The sequence below is a fragment of the Aspergillus ochraceoroseus genome (assembly GCF_002846915.1).
Source record: "Aspergillus ochraceoroseus IBT 24754 chromosome Unknown P175scaffold_3, whole genome shotgun sequence".
Taxonomy (NCBI): Eukaryota; Fungi; Ascomycota; class Eurotiomycetes; order Eurotiales; family Aspergillaceae; genus Aspergillus; species Aspergillus ochraceoroseus.
This window is the reverse complement of record NW_024468478.1, coordinates 2660373-2676598: the sequence shown is the minus strand read 5'-3', so window position 1 is coordinate 2676598 and position 16226 is coordinate 2660373. Positions and strand designations below refer to the sequence as shown.

The window sequence follows — 16226 nt, the reverse complement described above, 5'->3', positions numbered from 1 at the left end:
GGTTTGGATAGGGGGTTGGAAACGAGGAGACGAAATGTGAGCGCGGATTGGGGAGGAAATGACCGCGCGAGAGATGGGAAGCAGGCGAGAAGAAGTTCTAAGCATGGAGAAGAGAGGGGAAAGAGAGATTCAGAGCTTGGATATCATCATATCATATCTTGCCTTGCCGCGGGAAAGTCGGAGGGGAAAATGGAAAGTCGTGCCCCTCCCGACATCGGATGTTTTGCTTCCCATTCTAACACTTCCCAACAAGCAAGATATCTTGAATTATTCCTGTCTAGACGGATATTGAAATATTAATTACAACTGACGCTGCTATATTGCCAACAGTTCGTCGGCTTCAGCACTCGTAATAACCAGGGAACTACTGCCATGAATATAAAGATGGATCCTGTGCATTCATTCTAATAGAAATGAGAATGATCATGATCATGATATGCCGACAACTCCTCGCTGCCCAGAAACACGCTAATAAAAGAACGCAATATGTATGTACATGACTCGGAGATAACATGGTACGGCTTGGAAAGAATGATTCCTATGTGAGAATAACCAATCAGAGCTTATTAATTCCCATGCTGGCTAACTGTTGCATAAAGGTCGCAGTATGCTCGGCAGAGAATCCGAAGAACACAGGACCATTGATCACAACAGTTGGGCCGTTTAGAGGGACTTGCACACCCGGCGGGTTTGCAGGATTCTCTTCCTTCTCCTCCGGGGGTGGAGTCTTAGGCCTGGACGGCTTGTCTTCCTTGCGGATCGTCTCTGTTTCAATTGCTGGATGGTCGGGGGGAGGTGCTGCACCACCGTGGCCGAATGGACAGCGACCAACTTTGCGGGGGCCATCTGCTGTAGCGTTTTTATTCGACTGCGTATCAGCAGAGGATTCGACAAGATCAGCTGCTGGATTTTGCGCCGATTCAGATGCCACTGGAGGTAGAGGAACTGGCACATGGATTCCCCAAGGCCTGCTTGGCGATTCACCAACGCGGACTTCTCGCATAGGGCGGTCGAAATGGCCTTTCCGTTCTTCCTCATTCTCCTCTTCCTCTTCTTTGATGGAAGGCTGCATCTCCGACTTCAGACCAACTTCCTCCGCCCATTTCTCCACCCGCTCGACGGATGAACTAGTAGTTTGACTGCGGTCGCGGCCAGGGAGGAACGCTTGGTGCTTTTGCGATAGGCCTCGGATCATGTTGGTGAGGTCACCGTATTTCGCATCGAGCTGTCGAGAGCTGTTCGAGTACCGCTTGACACAGATCGCGTGACTTCGGGGTATCTCATGCTTGTGTCGTTCGACATAGTCGGCAATCTCTTCCGGGCTATGTTGATCTAGAAACCTGATGGGACAGCGAGAAACAGGGCATCGGGTGGTCGATGACCGTGCAGACGGTGTTTGGGTGGATTGCCTATCGAGCTGCTCGGCTTTGATGGGGTCTAGATGTTCGATGCCACAAGAATCGCCATTCTGAGACGGCAGAGCATTTTCGATCCCGTTGGTTACCCCGTTTTCAGAGGGTTTATTGTGAGGCTTCGCAAAGGGGCAGCGCAGACTTCCACGCGTGCCCTTGGTAGTGAAGTCCTTTTCTAACGAGCCGGCTCTTGTCGCAACCAGACCGGGGTTGGGATCCGAGGTCTTATTATCATCCTGGGTATCCAGGAAGGTTTTATAGCACTCCACCCCCGCAGTTATGGCAGCGAGGCTCGAATCTCCTACGTTTCCAGACTCTGCAAGGTCTTTTACTACATCCAATAGGTTTATTTTCTGTTTGCGAGGACTGTCAAATTCATAATGGCGGTCGAGGATTCTCTCCGAGACAATTTCCGCATGGGAATCGCGACCCTCAGGGAGTCTGCACGATAGCTTCAGATACTTTTGGAGAATGTTAGCATACATTTCTGTAACTCCAGAATAACATGTGAAATAAAGAGGAATAGATGTCTCATCAGATAATACATGACTTTCCGTCATCGCCGCAAAAGCGACTCCTGATCTAGAGCTAATCACGTTTTTCTCATCACTTGGGACATCATGGGGGTGGCTTGCAATGGTTCGGAAAAGGAGTAGTACCTCATCAGCGGCGTATTTCAGCCTGGTTTCTAGGAGTTTCTCCTTGGTGCTGAGTTGTTGGGTGGTTAGTAGCAGAGCTTCAAAGGCTCGGGCCAGGATTTTCAATTGCCGGTCAGGCTGCACATCGGCAGCAAGGGGAGCAGGAGACATGTTGCGTGAAAGGCAAGCTGGTTACAGGACAGTATATAATACATCTGAGGAGTTCATATAGCACTTCTGCGGTAAGCAGAAGTGCAATGGGATAATCATGAGAAGGTCGTAAGACAACGGGGGGGGAAGTGCCAAAGGAGCCGAAAGAAGCTGCTGCCTTAAGTAGTCAGCATTTTAAGCGAGATGGTCCGTGCTTTGCCACGTGATGGTTTTGATTGGTATAAAAGGTTTTGTAACTATCAGTTTTCTTCATGGTTAAGCCATGCTGTCAGTTCCTGTACATTTTGTTGTTACTCTAGCTATCTGGTCAATATTTTGACTTGGCTTCTACTTGCTTTACCCTCCAACCCAATAAACTATGTTTTCAGCGAAAGAATTACTTTCATTCCGCTATCTAGCTATCTAACTCAACCGCGTCATAAGGGAATTTAGTGAATTAGCACTAAAAAGGTCATTTAAGCTGCCAAATATCAGGAGAAATGGAATCCATCATACCAATTTTCATAGACTAATTAGAATGTCAGCTTCCCCAAGCATCCTTAAACCATCATTGAGCATATTTCCTGGGTAATCACCATTCCTGAGCCAGTTACTTACATCACAAAGAGAGGCTTAAAGAGACTTGCCAGAGTAAAGCCTCTATCCCGATAGGGAAAATGAGCCACATAATTTTATATCACAACAAGGCCCTTAGAACAGCACGTATTACCAATGAGTCTCATCAATGGCCATCGTCCCGCGCGCAAGGGTGATTTCCCCAAGAGAGATCCGCAACGACGGCTGACCACGGGCATCGTTCTCTTTATTGGACATCTGCAATGCTGTCTGGGAAGTTGGTGCCGGCGTATTTTCCATGTTCGAAGGTTGGGTGGAACCGGCAGCTGAGTTGCGGTTAGGTTCGTCCTCGGACTCATTGTTATTTGTACGGCTAGCCAGCTCAGAGGTAAGTCTCATTGCGAGTTCTGGGAGGGAGTTGGGGTTGTGTAGGGTCGTAGCTGCTGGAGAGGATGTACTGGGTTGACACTGGCTTGCAAGAGCTTCCATGATGCTAAGTGGTTGAGGCGGTGCATGCACTGATCAGAGGTACTTGGCTGATGGGTTGTAGATTATGAAGCATTTGAGAGGGCGAAGTGTTTAGTTACTGGCGAGAAATTGGTAAGATCGCGCGCCTGGTTTGTGGTCAGGTGAATGGCCACGCCTGTCAAGGGCTCAAGTTAATGAGACCCATCACTGGTTCACCAAAGATGCTATCAAGTATGAGTAGTATAAATGTAACTATACCAAGCAATAGACCAACTACAATCCAACCCCCATCTCCCCAGTAATTACGCCACTCCATCTCTATTTCTTCGCCTTGTGTGCATAACACCATAGTAGTAGATAAGCTTGCGGCATGAAGACGGGGAAACCCATCAAACCCAATGCTGACTTGCGACGATCTTGACTGGTCTGAATAGGAGGGCCAGTGTTTGGATTGTGTCATGCAGAATTTAGCCTGATGCGTCCCTGACTAGTTGCACTCCACGACGACCCAGCACATCTGGGTTGTTGCCTACGCTGCCTAAGAGTGGGAGACTATGCCAGTTTACTTATGATTTTGGGATCCCTTCTCAACCAGCGGTTCTTGACTACCTCAAAGGTCCTCGTGGCGTATACTGGCTTAAGCTGATTCCGTAGGTTTTGTTTCGCGGGTAGTAAGGATTTCTGCAGTCAGATTAGTACTACTAACACCTTCTAGTTCCCTATTCTAATTTCGATTCTCAGTTCTACGAAAAGAAAACTAAAAAAAGAAGGTGTAGGTAGGCTCAGTCGGGTGCTTTCGGATAGGCTCTCGAGAAGTCCACCAGTCCAGCCTTTGAGTGGATTACGGAGTACTCAACTCCAGTCCTTTCCTGGTCTTTGACTCCTCTGGGCTCTGGGGGCTCTTTGTTCCCACTATTCTGAGTCGACTTTACCCGTTTGAGGAGTGGGAAAGGACCAAGTTACGACAACTTGGATCCTTGTTGGCAAGAGGGCCAAGGACCCCACATCAGCTTGCTTGTAGAGTTGCGACTATTCACACAAGCCTTGAGACAGGAAATTCTACCCCAGTATAGGGAAGGTAAATGTGCTCGGGTAATGGATGACTCCGTGCTAATGAGAATAGTTACGGTGCTCGGACATTTTTAATCTGTCTGGTGAAATCTGATATTTGTGCAATGAGTGTGACGGGCAAATGAGATACATTTCCTGGGAAGATTTACATCTATACTACCTAGGTAAGTAGGCATGCTCGTGGAGATGCGGGAAGCGGTGAAGGTGGAGTATCCGGCGAGATAGAATCCGGAAATTTTGGAACACTTGTTAACTAGATCCCGAAGGTGTCAAAGATGTTATTAAAGTACGGAGTATGGAGTAGTTAGTTATACATAGAGTAGTAGCTTCGGATATCCGCGCAACATACAATTTAAACAACGGGACGGACGGCTGAAGAAGACCAGCATAGCATTTCCAGCCAAAAGCGGCATGTCGCGGTTGTTTCTGAATAATGAGCTCGCATGGTGGTTTGCTTGTAACTTGTAGGCCACCACGGCCAATACCACCTCTACGAAATAGCACCATCCGTGCTAGGCGTTAGTTCGGGCCTCCAAAGCCTCACCCCTCCTGGACGGGGAAGCGGATGAGCTTTCTAGACCATTTGACACAAATTGGAGAATGAAACATGGCGCAAGGCTGCAGTGGACATCATCATGTACTCCGTATAGAAGGGAAGACTCGCGCTCGGGAAGTGGGCCGTGCCATGCCACCAGAAGGAGCAATTTCATGGCGACTTCCCGGCCAGCTACAGGGTGAACCAAGTGGCAATAAGAGAGAGAGAGGGATGGACTCGGTCAACGATTCCACACCGTTCCAGTGCGCATTGACGACAGATCTGTGGTGGTGGTGGTGGTGTTGTTTTTGATCCACCCAAGGACGGAGTCGTATCTGCAGATGACATGGACGACTAAGGGAATTAGTGAACCGCTAATCCTTGAGGATTAGAAGACAGAAAGACCAACCAAAGCAAGAAAGATCGAGAGTGGAATCGAATTAATATACAAAGAGAGTATCATAGCAGCGAGACCCCGACCTGGAGGGGCTGGTTAGTAGTTGGCCGTGGGCTGATGATAGGATTCTAGACTAGAGGGGCAGACGGTGGTATTACCGTACCTTTTGTGACAGGAACAATACCACGATCTATATCTAGCACCAGAGGGATATAGTTATTATATGATTGTAAGTATATATTGATTCTTATTAGAATATTATAATTAATGGAAGAAAAAAAGTACCACTTTATAACCTCAGATATCCTAGTCATCTTCTATAATAGTATAGTTAGTAGCAGCAGGTATTCTTGGAAATGAATTTCACCGGAATTACTCAATACAATACAGAGAACTTCTTCTTCTTCTTCTGGCGATAATATTTTTTTTTTTTTTTTAACTTCCCCCTCCTGCTTATCACGTCTTGATTCAACTATTTTTACCTTGTCACATCTCCCTTAACCCCCTCACCTCCGTGTTTCTCTCTTCTCTTCTCTTCTCTTCTTCTTCTCCTTCTTTCTTTCACCATGTCCCAAGCAACTTCTAACCCTCCTCCCTCTCAACCCCCCCATGCCTCCACTACCACCCAAGTCGCCGGACACTCCCCCTCCTCTGCCTCCCGCGCCGCCGAACTCGCCAGTCTTAAGGTAAAACTGCGCGCTGCTCTGCGTCAGTTCCCTGACTTCCCGTCCCCTGGCATCCTATTCGAAGACATCCTTCCTATTTTTGCCGACCCCGTCCTGCACGAAGCCCTCCTCCGCTGCTTGGAGCTCCACGTCCTCGAAATCCACGCTAATGAAAAGCCCGATGTTATCGTCGGCTTGGAGGCCCGAGGCTTTCTTATCGGCCCTAGCCTCGCTCTGAGACTCGGTGCCAGCTTCGTGCCTTGCCGCAAGAAGGGCAAGCTGCCTGGACCATGTGAAACTCAGGGTTATGACAAGGAGTATGGCCAGGATTTCTTCCAGATGCAGTCTGATTCGATCAAACCTGGCCAGAAGGTGATTGTCGTGGACGACATTATTGCAACTGGTAAGTTGATCTCTACTCGGAATATCAATCAATCAATAGAATACAAACTAACCCTCTTTAGGCGGCTCTGCATTTGCAGCTGGAGAACTCATCAGGAAAATGGGCGGTTCTTTGATGGGCTTCATTTTCATGCTCGAACTCGAGTTCCTCCACGGACGCGACAAGCTCCCTGCTCCTGTCTACACCCTTCTCTCTGGCCAGGAGACTAAATCTTAATGACCATGATCTTGCCTTTTTTTTTTTTTTTCTTCTTTCTGCAATTTTCTTTTCTTTCCTTTTTATGAACGATTGTTGCTCGCCTATTTCGACGGGCTCGAAAACACCCAAAAGCATTCAATAAACGGCTGGGTTCTGCCTCACTCGCTCCGTCAACTTGATTATCATGATTTAGATCTCGGCCAACCTTCTGATTCCCGAAGTGGAGCAGCGTGAATTACGAATGGGACTGTATCAACGGATAGACTGCATACCTTGGGCGAATTAATGGCCCGGCTGCAGAGGCTCTTCCGGTTCTCGCTTGGATCCTGTCGGAGACCCTGATAGCTAACCCGTTGAGAATGATTGACCGATCTGGAGAAGGCTTTACCCTTCTTATGATAGACTTGAATATATATATGTATAGCACGAAATAAATAATAACTTGCTCATTGTGTCGCATTACTAGTACACACACACACACACACAGAGAGAGAGAGAGAGAGAGAGAGAGAGAGAAACGGCCGCAAAATAACATCGCAACCATCTTTATCATTTATTCATCGTGTCTCTAGGCAGGTCTAATTTAACGGAATAAACGGCCTCATTACCTCCTCCGCCCAATCCCCCGGAAACCCCAACTCCACGGCCTCCCGAATCGCCCGGTTCATTCTAGGAACATACTCATCCTTCGGCGACCCCATCTCCACCCTCTCCTCATCCACATACACCAACACCTTCACTTCACCTCCCTCCCCCGGCAGCCCGTTCCGCACTCTATACCCCCCATCCAACCACGTCACCACCTTCGCCCGCACAAACCACTTATTATAACACCCATCCCCCTGCTCTCTAGGCCGCAGCACCTCTCTCGGCGCCCCAGACCCCGATCCAGATCCCGCAGAGCACGTATCAACCCCCTCGTACCCGTCTAGAATCTCCTCGTCCGCCGCGTCCATCTCATACAGCACCCCGAACACGCCATCGTCGTCTTTCCCGGCGCCGGCGGCTGTTCGCTGCTTCCCCACGCAGAGCTCAGCCGGCGGGATCACGTTCGCGTACCCGACTTCGCAGATTAGCCAGCGCCACCTGGTTAAGCAGGCGATTGCGACGGGGTGTGCGGATCGGGAGGGGTTGACGGTGCATCGCATCGCCATTTGGGTGGGGGAGAGGTTGGAGCCGTAGGCGAAGTAGAGGTGTTTCATTTTTTTTTTCTTTCTTTCTTTCTTTCTTTCTTTTTTGATTTGATTTGATTTGATTTGATTTGAGGTTGGTTGAGGTAGAGGTAGAGGTTGTGTTTGTGTTTGGATACTCGGGTTGGGTTGTGGATTGAATTGAATTGAATTGGAGGGAGGAGGGAGAGAGAGGAGGGAGGGGGTACGTACATACATGAGTAGGGTAGTATGGAGTAACTAGTATGTACGTACTTCGTTTTAAATTCCTTCATACTAGTTACCTAGTTACTAGTAGGTCAGCAGAGCACAGGAAAATCCAGAGACGGCAGCGGAATCGTACAAGGTATATATATATATATGTCTCATTGCTATTTACTATATTCAACTCTAAACCATGATTAAATTACTGATCGGGACGCCCTGCGAGCGCATCGAGTACCGTCGCTTGATGCCCACGCCTATCGCTTGCCGCAGAAGCTCGTATGTCTGTTCGCCCCCGCCTACCATCACCATACTAAGTAGGTGTCGTCGGGGAATTCCACCTGCAGTCATTTGGGTCTCGTCGAGTTGCGGACGGACAAGGGATGGCTCTGATAGTATCCCCGCAAGCCCCGGGGCCAGATTGGGGCCGTGCAGTGGTTCGAGTTCCTCTTCGTAGGAGACCACAATGACGAGGTTGAGAGAGCTCCGTGACGGCGGGAATGCGGCGATGTTGCGCAGTTTCTGTGAGAAGTTACAACCCCCACGCTTGACTACTAGCACCTGGTGAGACTGCGCGACGTCCCGGAGGATGCGTTGGTCGCAAATATCCTCGGCCATGTAGATTGTAGACCAAGGCAATCGCTCTGGCGATGTGTGGCTGTTAACCGATAGCAGAGAGGAGTCACCGACATCTGGAAGAGGAGCGGACCCCAACCCCGTCGCCATAGCTGCAGGAATGGGAAGTCGAATGGGACGCGTTTTCTTGGTGACAGTTGGTCCCGTCGAAACCTGCGCGTCATCCCGGAGGAGTGACGACACAGAACTAACGAGCGACGACAAGACATCCTTCATGCTCGAACCGGAGTGTTCTAATCGCGCCGCTTTATCGCCGTCGGAGGATGATCCCGCTTGGATAATCGGCTGCTGCCCTCCATCTCCAGCCCTAGCAGATTCTCGACGATCATGAGAATCATTTCGTCGGTGGAAGGTATCTGGGAGAACATCAATGACCAGATCAATCATGCCGGGATCGCGGACCCGCGTGAAATTCGGGTCCACGGGATCTAGGACATCAAATGTGATCTCCCGCAAGAGGTATACCTTCTCATCCTTTCCAAGGGGTACGTTGTTGACCACCTGCACCCGGAATTCGCCTCCCTCGGCGTTCACAATCGGATCACGCGAGGGAGCGTCCTTGATCATGCTCATGCGCAGACCACCAATAGCTTTCACAAGGATTCCGTCTCGAACCCTCTCCAACGAGCCGGGCCCAATAGTCATGCCGGGGAGAGCAGGGAAGGATATGTCCATTGTAGGGCGCACGGACATGAGTGAACTCGTCGCGTTAAATGGTACCAATTCAGCGGGTAATGTCCAAGGGAAGAATGTATAATTGGTGGGGGAGGTCACATCTGCCACCGACACTCCCGCCCGATCTTTCGCAACGTCCTCCAAAGGACTCTCCGGCGGTGCTCGATTAGGCATCAAATCCAGGCGGGCCAAATTCGCAGCATGGAAAACATCGGGACGTGCAGCAGTTGATGATAGACCAAATGTAGGTGGCAAGGGCGGCGTTGGGCAGACGAGCGCTTCTCTCTCTTCAAATTCGTATACCATCTCGTTCTTATGCGGACGCCGTTGGGGGATTTTACTCTTCGGGATGATCAACGGGTGACCCTCGGTCGAAAAGACGAACGGTCGATCCAGGCTATTCAAAGGGTGATCGGGATGGTAGAGCAAGAACATGTACTTGGCTGTTTCTCCAAGGAAGAAGCTTTCCATACGGTCACTTAACTCCCCATTCAGGACATCTTGAAGGCCAGCCCAGCCGCACTTGGTCCAGCAACGACGTTTGATATCCCGCAGAACCATCTCCCCCACATGCAAATACCAAGGATCCTTGGTGGCTTGGTAGAGATAGTAGGTAGACTCAATAAACTCGGGACGACCACCGTACCACCCGAGATTTCCTTCGATGTTTCCTGTGGCAACATTCCATCTCTCAGGGAGGCCAGAGAAACGATTCCAGACGGCCGTGGTGAGAAGATGGATCCCTATAGCTTCGTCTAACTCTCCAGCTAATGTGAGAAGGCCCGGATAGAAAGCGCTTAGACTATCAATCCAAAAAGCTCGAGTTGCACCCGTAAAAATGTCACCTTGGATTAGATGGGGGTGTTGGTAGCCCTCTCCCCGATACAGGTGACGTTTGATCGACTCGTGCGAATCCTCCCATACCTGCAAGAACGCGTCTGGTGAATGCTCGTACTCGCTTAGTGGAAGGAAGAAGTCATCCAGAACACGCCACCGGCTCTTGGGATCGTGCTCGGGGCGCTCCCCAGAGGAAAGCAGGACATACGATTTGAAAGCATATTCAAAAAAGCTGTCAATTCCTGCCCCGATCTGTTTGAGAAACGTTAGCTTTGCACAAAAATATCCAAATATTTTTGAAACCCACGTACACCAGTATAAGGAGCTATCCATTTACCAGACTCCGCATCAATACCTGCACCAATCAATCCGATATCGCTTCTGCGATTCCAAACCGCCCAAAATGCCCTCTTGGCCAATTCCTCATATCGACCATCTCCGGTGAGCCTGCTCAAAACCGTGAATTCTAGAACTAGACTGCCTGCGCCTGCGCTGCATGTCTCTGTGATTTCTGGTGAGGAGGACCGGCGTGCTGCCCGACATGTTTCATAATCAATTCCATCGCACGTGTGCATTATATCTGCATTCAATGGCGAGTTTGCGTAGAAAGGCTGTCGATGCACACCATATCGCAGATTTACGCGAGGATATGGGAGACCAGTGTCGGTGTAAAAGGCGGGTAGGATGCGATTGGCCAGGTCAACTGCAAGACGAAGGAGCTGGCCATCATATACAAAACCATTGCCCCATTTAATGCCCTTTTGGCCCCTGGCAAAAGATGCTTTATCCCAGGCCTTCGCAAATGTCGCCTCTGCATCGGGGGGATTGTAGCGGGAGATAGGAAGTTCACCGACAGCGAAAAGGTGCGCACTGAGTAGTCCGCCTGTAAAATCAACAACATTAATACCATAAATCATTTCCGTCTTTCGTAGAAGCAGAAAGAGGGTTAATGAAAGAGGCAAAGACATACCCAATCCTCGAATTACAGTCTCAAACACCTGAACTTTGCTATCGATATCAAACCCTCGGCCTCTTTCACCCTGGCCGGCTGGTCCATCAGAGCCATCGCCATAAAGCGTCACGAAATCCTTAACCCCATCCTGAAAATACCCCCAAGCCTTCTGGCCACCTTCCGGACTCGACGAAAGAATCGCCAGGGAGGACAAGCTATCAATCAAAGTCAAGGAGTAATTCCCCAGAACGTCATTGAGTTCCGCGCGCGCAGGGTTATTTCGATCGCGGACAAGCGGACGGCACGAGAGAGGACGGAGTTCATCTTCAGGAAAGGCGTGTTCAAGGTAATTTTCGAACCCGTGGTAGAACATATGCTCTGTCTCGATCCTAGATATTCCGAAGAGGCCCAATACATTGTAAATAAAAAGAGAGTTGTCGCGGGAAGGGGGGGGGGGGAGCTCAAATTGGCTTAAAGAAAGGTCGAAGACATACCTTAGCTCCCTGATTTGATCGGACCTCATGCTCTGGGCGATAGAGGCCCAGAGTGACAGAATCAAGACCCAGGCCATCGTCCATGTTGAACGGCCGGATGTCTGAGAGCTCGAACATCCTGAGCGCATTACCGCAGAAGCGAACCGGCCGCAGACGGCATGGGAATGCGGCGACGAGGAGTTCTGTACGTGAAACTTTTCTCGTCTGTGGATTCCGGGATTTTTCTTGAGGTTTCCCCTCGAAATCGAGGGCTCGAAGGTGAAGGAGGGGGGGATATCCAAAGAAGAGCAACTCCCCACGTGAGATCAAGATATCCGAAGGGCCAGATATGCCGTTTCGGCGTATGTGCGTCGAGTAGGAAAGAGTAATTAATAATGCAAGAGAGGGGATTGATTCAAACAGGCTACTAGCAAAATTTGCATGGGGTTCATTTCTGGCGTATTTGGTCTAATTTAATGAATATGCAAAAGTTAAGTCTCGGTAGGAAATACCCAATATTTCAACATGACGCCAATAACAACCGACAGATAGTTACGCTGACTCCCGCTCGACCAATGATTATCTGCAAAACAAGCCAAATCAATGCTAAAAAAAAAAAAGGAAATGCCAACATGAATGAGGGAATTTAGCTTCGTCAAATATAGTGCTCAATAAACAGCATTTGTTAGAGTAAAAGAAAGCTATGCTAGCCGAATCCAACGCAATAGTCTAGCCATCACCGTCGCTGGTTTTGCTCTTCGGGAGAGCGGAATTGAGTGAGTGATCGCGGTTGCACTTCAACCACATAATCGATACCGTCATCAGAGGTGTAGCTCGGCGGTCGAGGTATTCGAGGCTTCCCATACGAGTTTCCAGCCCTGTTAAAACTTTCCGGGAGAGGTGGATGACCCTCTACCCGCTGCCAGTACAGCAAGTCCGGGTTGATTCTCTATGGAAATATATCAGTAGTGATTATGATAGAACAAAACAATCATCACTTACCACGCTACTCCTCCAAAGACCATAAGCTGGTGGTGGAACAGTGACCTTCTCCCGAGAAGGAACATGGCTTTCGGCGAATATCTCCTCGTCACCCACAAATGTGACATGAATCGGCCGATCTGGTTGAGCATAACCAGCGGGCCCTACCATACTTGGTATGCGTGTCGTGGAGCCAGTGGGTCGAAGGACCGCCATGATAAAGCGGATCAAGGAATGACAAAACACGATGACAAGGATAAGAATCATAAATAACAACAAAACATGGACTTCAGGTCCCCAAAGGGTTGCTGATAACACGAACGCAAGATCTACATACTCATTAGCATATCTCCATAATAAAATCTTGAATAAAGCCTCACAGACGGAGAGGACGATGATAAGAAAGATTGCACACACAATCAATCTATCAAGCTTCCTCCGAGTGCCCTTTTCTTTCAGGATTGAAGTACAAGATCGTGTGCGACGATCAAAACCAGGTGATCTTTCTCCCACATCTTGTATCTGTCCTGTTTGTTGGCTGATCATGCGTACATCGTTATTTATGGTGTTTATAGTTTCCAACGAAAGATTAGATCCGTCTGAAGCTGCCGGGGGAGATATAGTCCTGTCAGGAATGTGATGCGACGGCATTGGTGACACAGGTTGATGAGGTTCCCAAAGTCCAGCGTGGTCACCAGGAGCTCGTTGAAGGTTGAGATTCGAATTCGATGTAGGTATTTCCACCGATTCTTGGACAAGGAGGGTTCTCTGGGTATTATCTTCGGTACCAGGTATTTTATAATTGATACTCTGGGAAATGCTGTTTAATGTTCGTAAATCCGAGTTGTGTGGATGTGGAGCGCCCGGCTGGGACGGTGAAACCACCTCTGGAGTAAATGAACTCGTCATTGAATAATAAGTAACATTTGGTTGAAGTCGGGTAAGAGAAAAACGAAATAAAATAAAGAGCGGCCGTTAATATTTATTTGATGGCAATACCATTCACGTTCTGCGATCTCGAAGCTTCGGGTATGTGTACAACTTTCCGCTTTCGTTATAGAACGGCGCAAATGCATGCACAAAATTCCAATGAATGACAAAACCGGCTTGAAAGATTGAAAACAATGATGGATAGCAAAATTAACCGCAGATTTATTCGGATTTGCTCCCAGCTGGAATCGGATATAGTTTCTCGGGTTGTTTGTTGCTGGGAGGAAGCTATGTGGCGGTGCGGTTATGGAAGACGGGATAGCACAACGTATCGGGCAGCCAGCACGGAGAACCTCAAGGACAAAAAGCACAATAGGAAGGGAGAGTCAAGGATCGTGATGTGGAACGGATTTGAGAGGGGTGAGAGCGAGAGAATAGGGGGAAGCACCAGGCTATCGTAAAGTGTACTCGGCGTACAGTATAGACACAGATCGTCAACGAAAGACTGAAGGAACAAAAAGGAAAGTCAGAGTGATATCACTGGCAAAGCTTGAGATAGAAACATAAATAAGAAAAAGAGAGCATCTTGGGAAAGCAGACGGAAGTTTCGAAGTGGGCGGAGGGCGCAGAAAGTGATACAATCAAATAGTCCTGCAGGAGTACGGAGTAGTTCGATCGCACTAGTGGTGATGCTAAATCTGGGCTTTTAGTGTCTGCCCCTAGTCTGGGAGTGACGACGACCTGCAAACAGAATGAATGGCTCGGAAACAACCCTTTCCTGACCAGATCATCCTGTACTTGTTTCTTAAACCATTTAACATCCTCCCCGAGCTTCTTTCAGTCCATTCACATATCCAGAAAACTACCGTTGTTCCGGGGTAGGGTAGCCACCACTTCTACCCTAATCTCATCGAATACAGCCCAGAACGGATCGACAGCCGAGGATACCGGCCGAGCAAGCCGGAATCTAACAATGCGGGTGAGGAGAACCGCTATCACTATGGAAAAAGATCGGGATCTGGGTCGGTCTTGCAACGACATACAAAGGTTCCATCTCAGGAATCAAGAGCGCTGCTACCTGTCATGACAGCTCAGAAAATTCCACTCTAACCAGTAGTATTACGCCCAAACACACGAGCCTCTTATGATTAATAATTTTCTGGCTATTGAAGTATTGTTGATACATCCAAGCCCGGTGGTATATTCCCCCAAAAAGAAAATCGCTTATCCGCGCTAGTCATGATAACGCAATCCACACAATCCCGGCCTCCCTGGGGCTACAGGGGCTTTTTCCAGTTGTCAAAACATAAATTTCGCCACCGGTACGGAGCAATATGCGTAATCATTTGTGGTATCATCAGTAAAATCTTCTTTTGTTTAGGCATCATCATTTGCCTAATTCACCCAACATAAGCGTTCGGTCCGATGACCCAGAAACAACTGATGATTATTAGCACGACGGATGCTCCGGGTTTAGATGATATTATATAAGGGAACTCACTGATAGGCTCGTTGTTTGGCGAAAACCGCACATCATTAACTGTACCCTTGTGGCCCGGAAGTTTGTACAGCAGTTTTCCGGTCTTAAAGTCCCAGACCACCACACTCCTGTCCCCACTACCGGCAGCAATCTTATCACCCGCCTGGTTCCAGCTCGCGCGAATAAGATTTTTTTCCAGTCCGACAGGAGCACCATCATATGTCCTGATGTGACGATTTGTCGGTGCGAATGGCCGGATATCCCATGTGCGTACTGTTGAGTCATGGGAATTAGAGAGAAGAGTTTGCGAATCAGGCGAGATTTCAAGAGAGGTAATTGTGTCCGTATGCCCAGCCATGGAATAAACAACGGCCTTCTTTCGAATGTCCCAAACGTGGATGGTATTATCAATGCCTCCACTATATATTTCGTTTCCTGCTTCCGATAGAGCTACCGCTGTAATCGGCAGCTCTGTTTCCAAGTACTCTAGGGGGTCTTTCTGTCGGGGATCCCAAATTCCTATCGTACCATCGTCACTCGCGCTGACCAGCATCTCCTGCCCTCTCTTGCTGATTTCGAGGCAATTGATAACCTCCTCATGCCCAAGGTAGCGCCGGATTCTCTGTCCAGATTCTAAATCCCAGCTTGCCAGTGTCATATCGGCCGACGCAGAGAAAATTGTCTTGGAGTCTCGGGACCATTGAAGGTCAAGGATCGCGCCTCGGTGGCCGGATAGAATTCCGTAATTTTCGCACTGTCCGTAGGTATTCCAGAGTACTATGTATTCGCTATGAGTTGGCAGTTCTCTCCGAATCTCGCACGAGGATTCAACATACATATGGATCGATCCATCGAACCCGATGCGATATGCTGTGCTGTGGGGTCGAACCTCACGGTAAAAACTTCGCTAGAATGGCCTAGTTTCCCTTTATTAGATCACATTATTCCACCATCAATGCTGTTAACTCTCACCTGTGAGCTCCATAATCGGGGCTTCAAGCCCACTTGTGCGGGGAACCTGCGTCCAAGGTCATTCATGCGCGACACGTTTTTTTTTTTTTTTTTTTTTTTTTCAAATTTATTATGAGATAAACATACTGCTTGCATGAGAGCCCCATTCTGCGAAGAGCTCTTGACAACAGCTGTGTCATTGAGACCAGCATCAGACTTCTTCCGCTTCACGACCAGCTGGCTAGACGATCCAAAGGCCGCTTGGGCAGGTCGTTTCTCGCCGGACATCATTCACAAATAGACTTTCAATGTTAGAATCCTAATTTCGACGAGGGGAATAAAATCGATGAATTAGAAAAATTATCGGTAGTTGAATAGCTCAGACAACAAAATCGAGAATGGAACTTGAGTATTAATTCCCAAAA

General features: G+C 48.6%; 8 protein-coding genes across 8 annotated transcripts; 2 read left to right on the top strand and 6 right to left on the bottom strand.

Annotated features, from left to right (window-relative positions):
• Window positions 1–556: 556 nt before the first annotated feature.
• On the bottom strand, window positions 557–2221 carry P175DRAFT_0435848 (uncharacterized protein; the record flags this gene model as incomplete). The annotated part of the gene is made up of 2 exons (XM_040893763.1): window positions 557–1873; window positions 2072–2221. The coding sequence occupies 2 exons, from the start codon at window positions 2219–2221 to the stop codon at window positions 557–559; spliced, it is 1467 nt and encodes a 488-aa protein (XP_040753596.1).
• A 134-nt stretch (window positions 2222–2355) lies between these two features.
• On the top strand, window positions 2356–2802 carry P175DRAFT_0215878 (uncharacterized protein). Its single transcript, XM_040892611.1, has one exon. It carries the CDS (start codon window positions 2405–2407, stop codon window positions 2651–2653), a length of 249 nt encoding a protein of 82 aa, XP_040753595.1. The 5' UTR covers window positions 2356–2404; the 3' UTR covers window positions 2654–2802.
• Window positions 2470–3476, bottom strand: P175DRAFT_0215870 (uncharacterized protein). The gene is made up of 2 exons (XM_040892610.1): window positions 2819–3476; window positions 2470–2729 (listed from the first exon to the last, which is right to left on the bottom strand). The coding sequence occupies exon 1, from the start codon at window positions 3263–3265 to the stop codon at window positions 2927–2929; it is 339 nt and encodes a 112-aa protein (XP_040753594.1). The 5' UTR covers window positions 3266–3476; the 3' UTR covers window positions 2470–2729; window positions 2819–2926.
• Window positions 3477–5698: 2222 nt separating this feature from the next.
• Window positions 5699–6569, top strand: P175DRAFT_0501053 (adenine phosphoribosyltransferase APT1). The gene is made up of 2 exons (XM_040897080.1): window positions 5699–6315; window positions 6377–6569. Exons 1-2 carry the CDS (start codon window positions 5814–5816, stop codon window positions 6529–6531), a joined length of 657 nt encoding a protein of 218 aa, XP_040753593.1. The 5' UTR covers window positions 5699–5813; the 3' UTR covers window positions 6532–6569.
• Window positions 6570–6977: 408 nt separating this feature from the next.
• Window positions 6978–8357, bottom strand: P175DRAFT_0215790 (gamma-glutamylcyclotransferase family protein). The gene is made up of 2 exons (XM_040892609.1): window positions 8026–8357; window positions 6978–7966 (listed from the first exon to the last, which is right to left on the bottom strand). Exon 2 carries the CDS (start codon window positions 7899–7901, stop codon window positions 7092–7094), a length of 810 nt encoding a protein of 269 aa, XP_040753592.1. The 5' UTR covers window positions 7902–7966; window positions 8026–8357; the 3' UTR covers window positions 6978–7091.
• Window positions 8021–11579, bottom strand: P175DRAFT_0478195 (glycoside hydrolase family 47 protein). The gene is made up of 3 exons (XM_040895349.1): window positions 11005–11579; window positions 10346–10917; window positions 8021–10286 (listed from the first exon to the last, which is right to left on the bottom strand). Exons 1-3 carry the CDS (start codon window positions 11555–11557, stop codon window positions 8073–8075), a joined length of 3339 nt encoding a protein of 1112 aa, XP_040753591.1. The 5' UTR covers window positions 11558–11579; the 3' UTR covers window positions 8021–8072.
• Window positions 11580–12195: 616 nt separating this feature from the next.
• On the bottom strand, window positions 12196–12986 carry P175DRAFT_0435240 (uncharacterized protein; the record flags this gene model as incomplete). The annotated part of the gene is made up of 3 exons (XM_040893719.1): window positions 12196–12408; window positions 12462–12769; window positions 12821–12986. 3 exons carry the CDS (start codon window positions 12984–12986, stop codon window positions 12196–12198), a joined length of 687 nt encoding a protein of 228 aa, XP_040753590.1.
• A 1598-nt stretch (window positions 12987–14584) lies between these two features.
• Window positions 14585–15973, bottom strand: P175DRAFT_0215751 (WD40 repeat domain-containing protein). The gene is made up of 4 exons (XM_040892608.1): window positions 15823–15973; window positions 15687–15767; window positions 14872–15627; window positions 14585–14810 (listed from the first exon to the last, which is right to left on the bottom strand). Exons 1-4 carry the CDS (start codon window positions 15833–15835, stop codon window positions 14758–14760), a joined length of 903 nt encoding a protein of 300 aa, XP_040753589.1. The 5' UTR covers window positions 15836–15973; the 3' UTR covers window positions 14585–14757.
• Window positions 15974–16226: the final 253 nt, after the last annotated feature.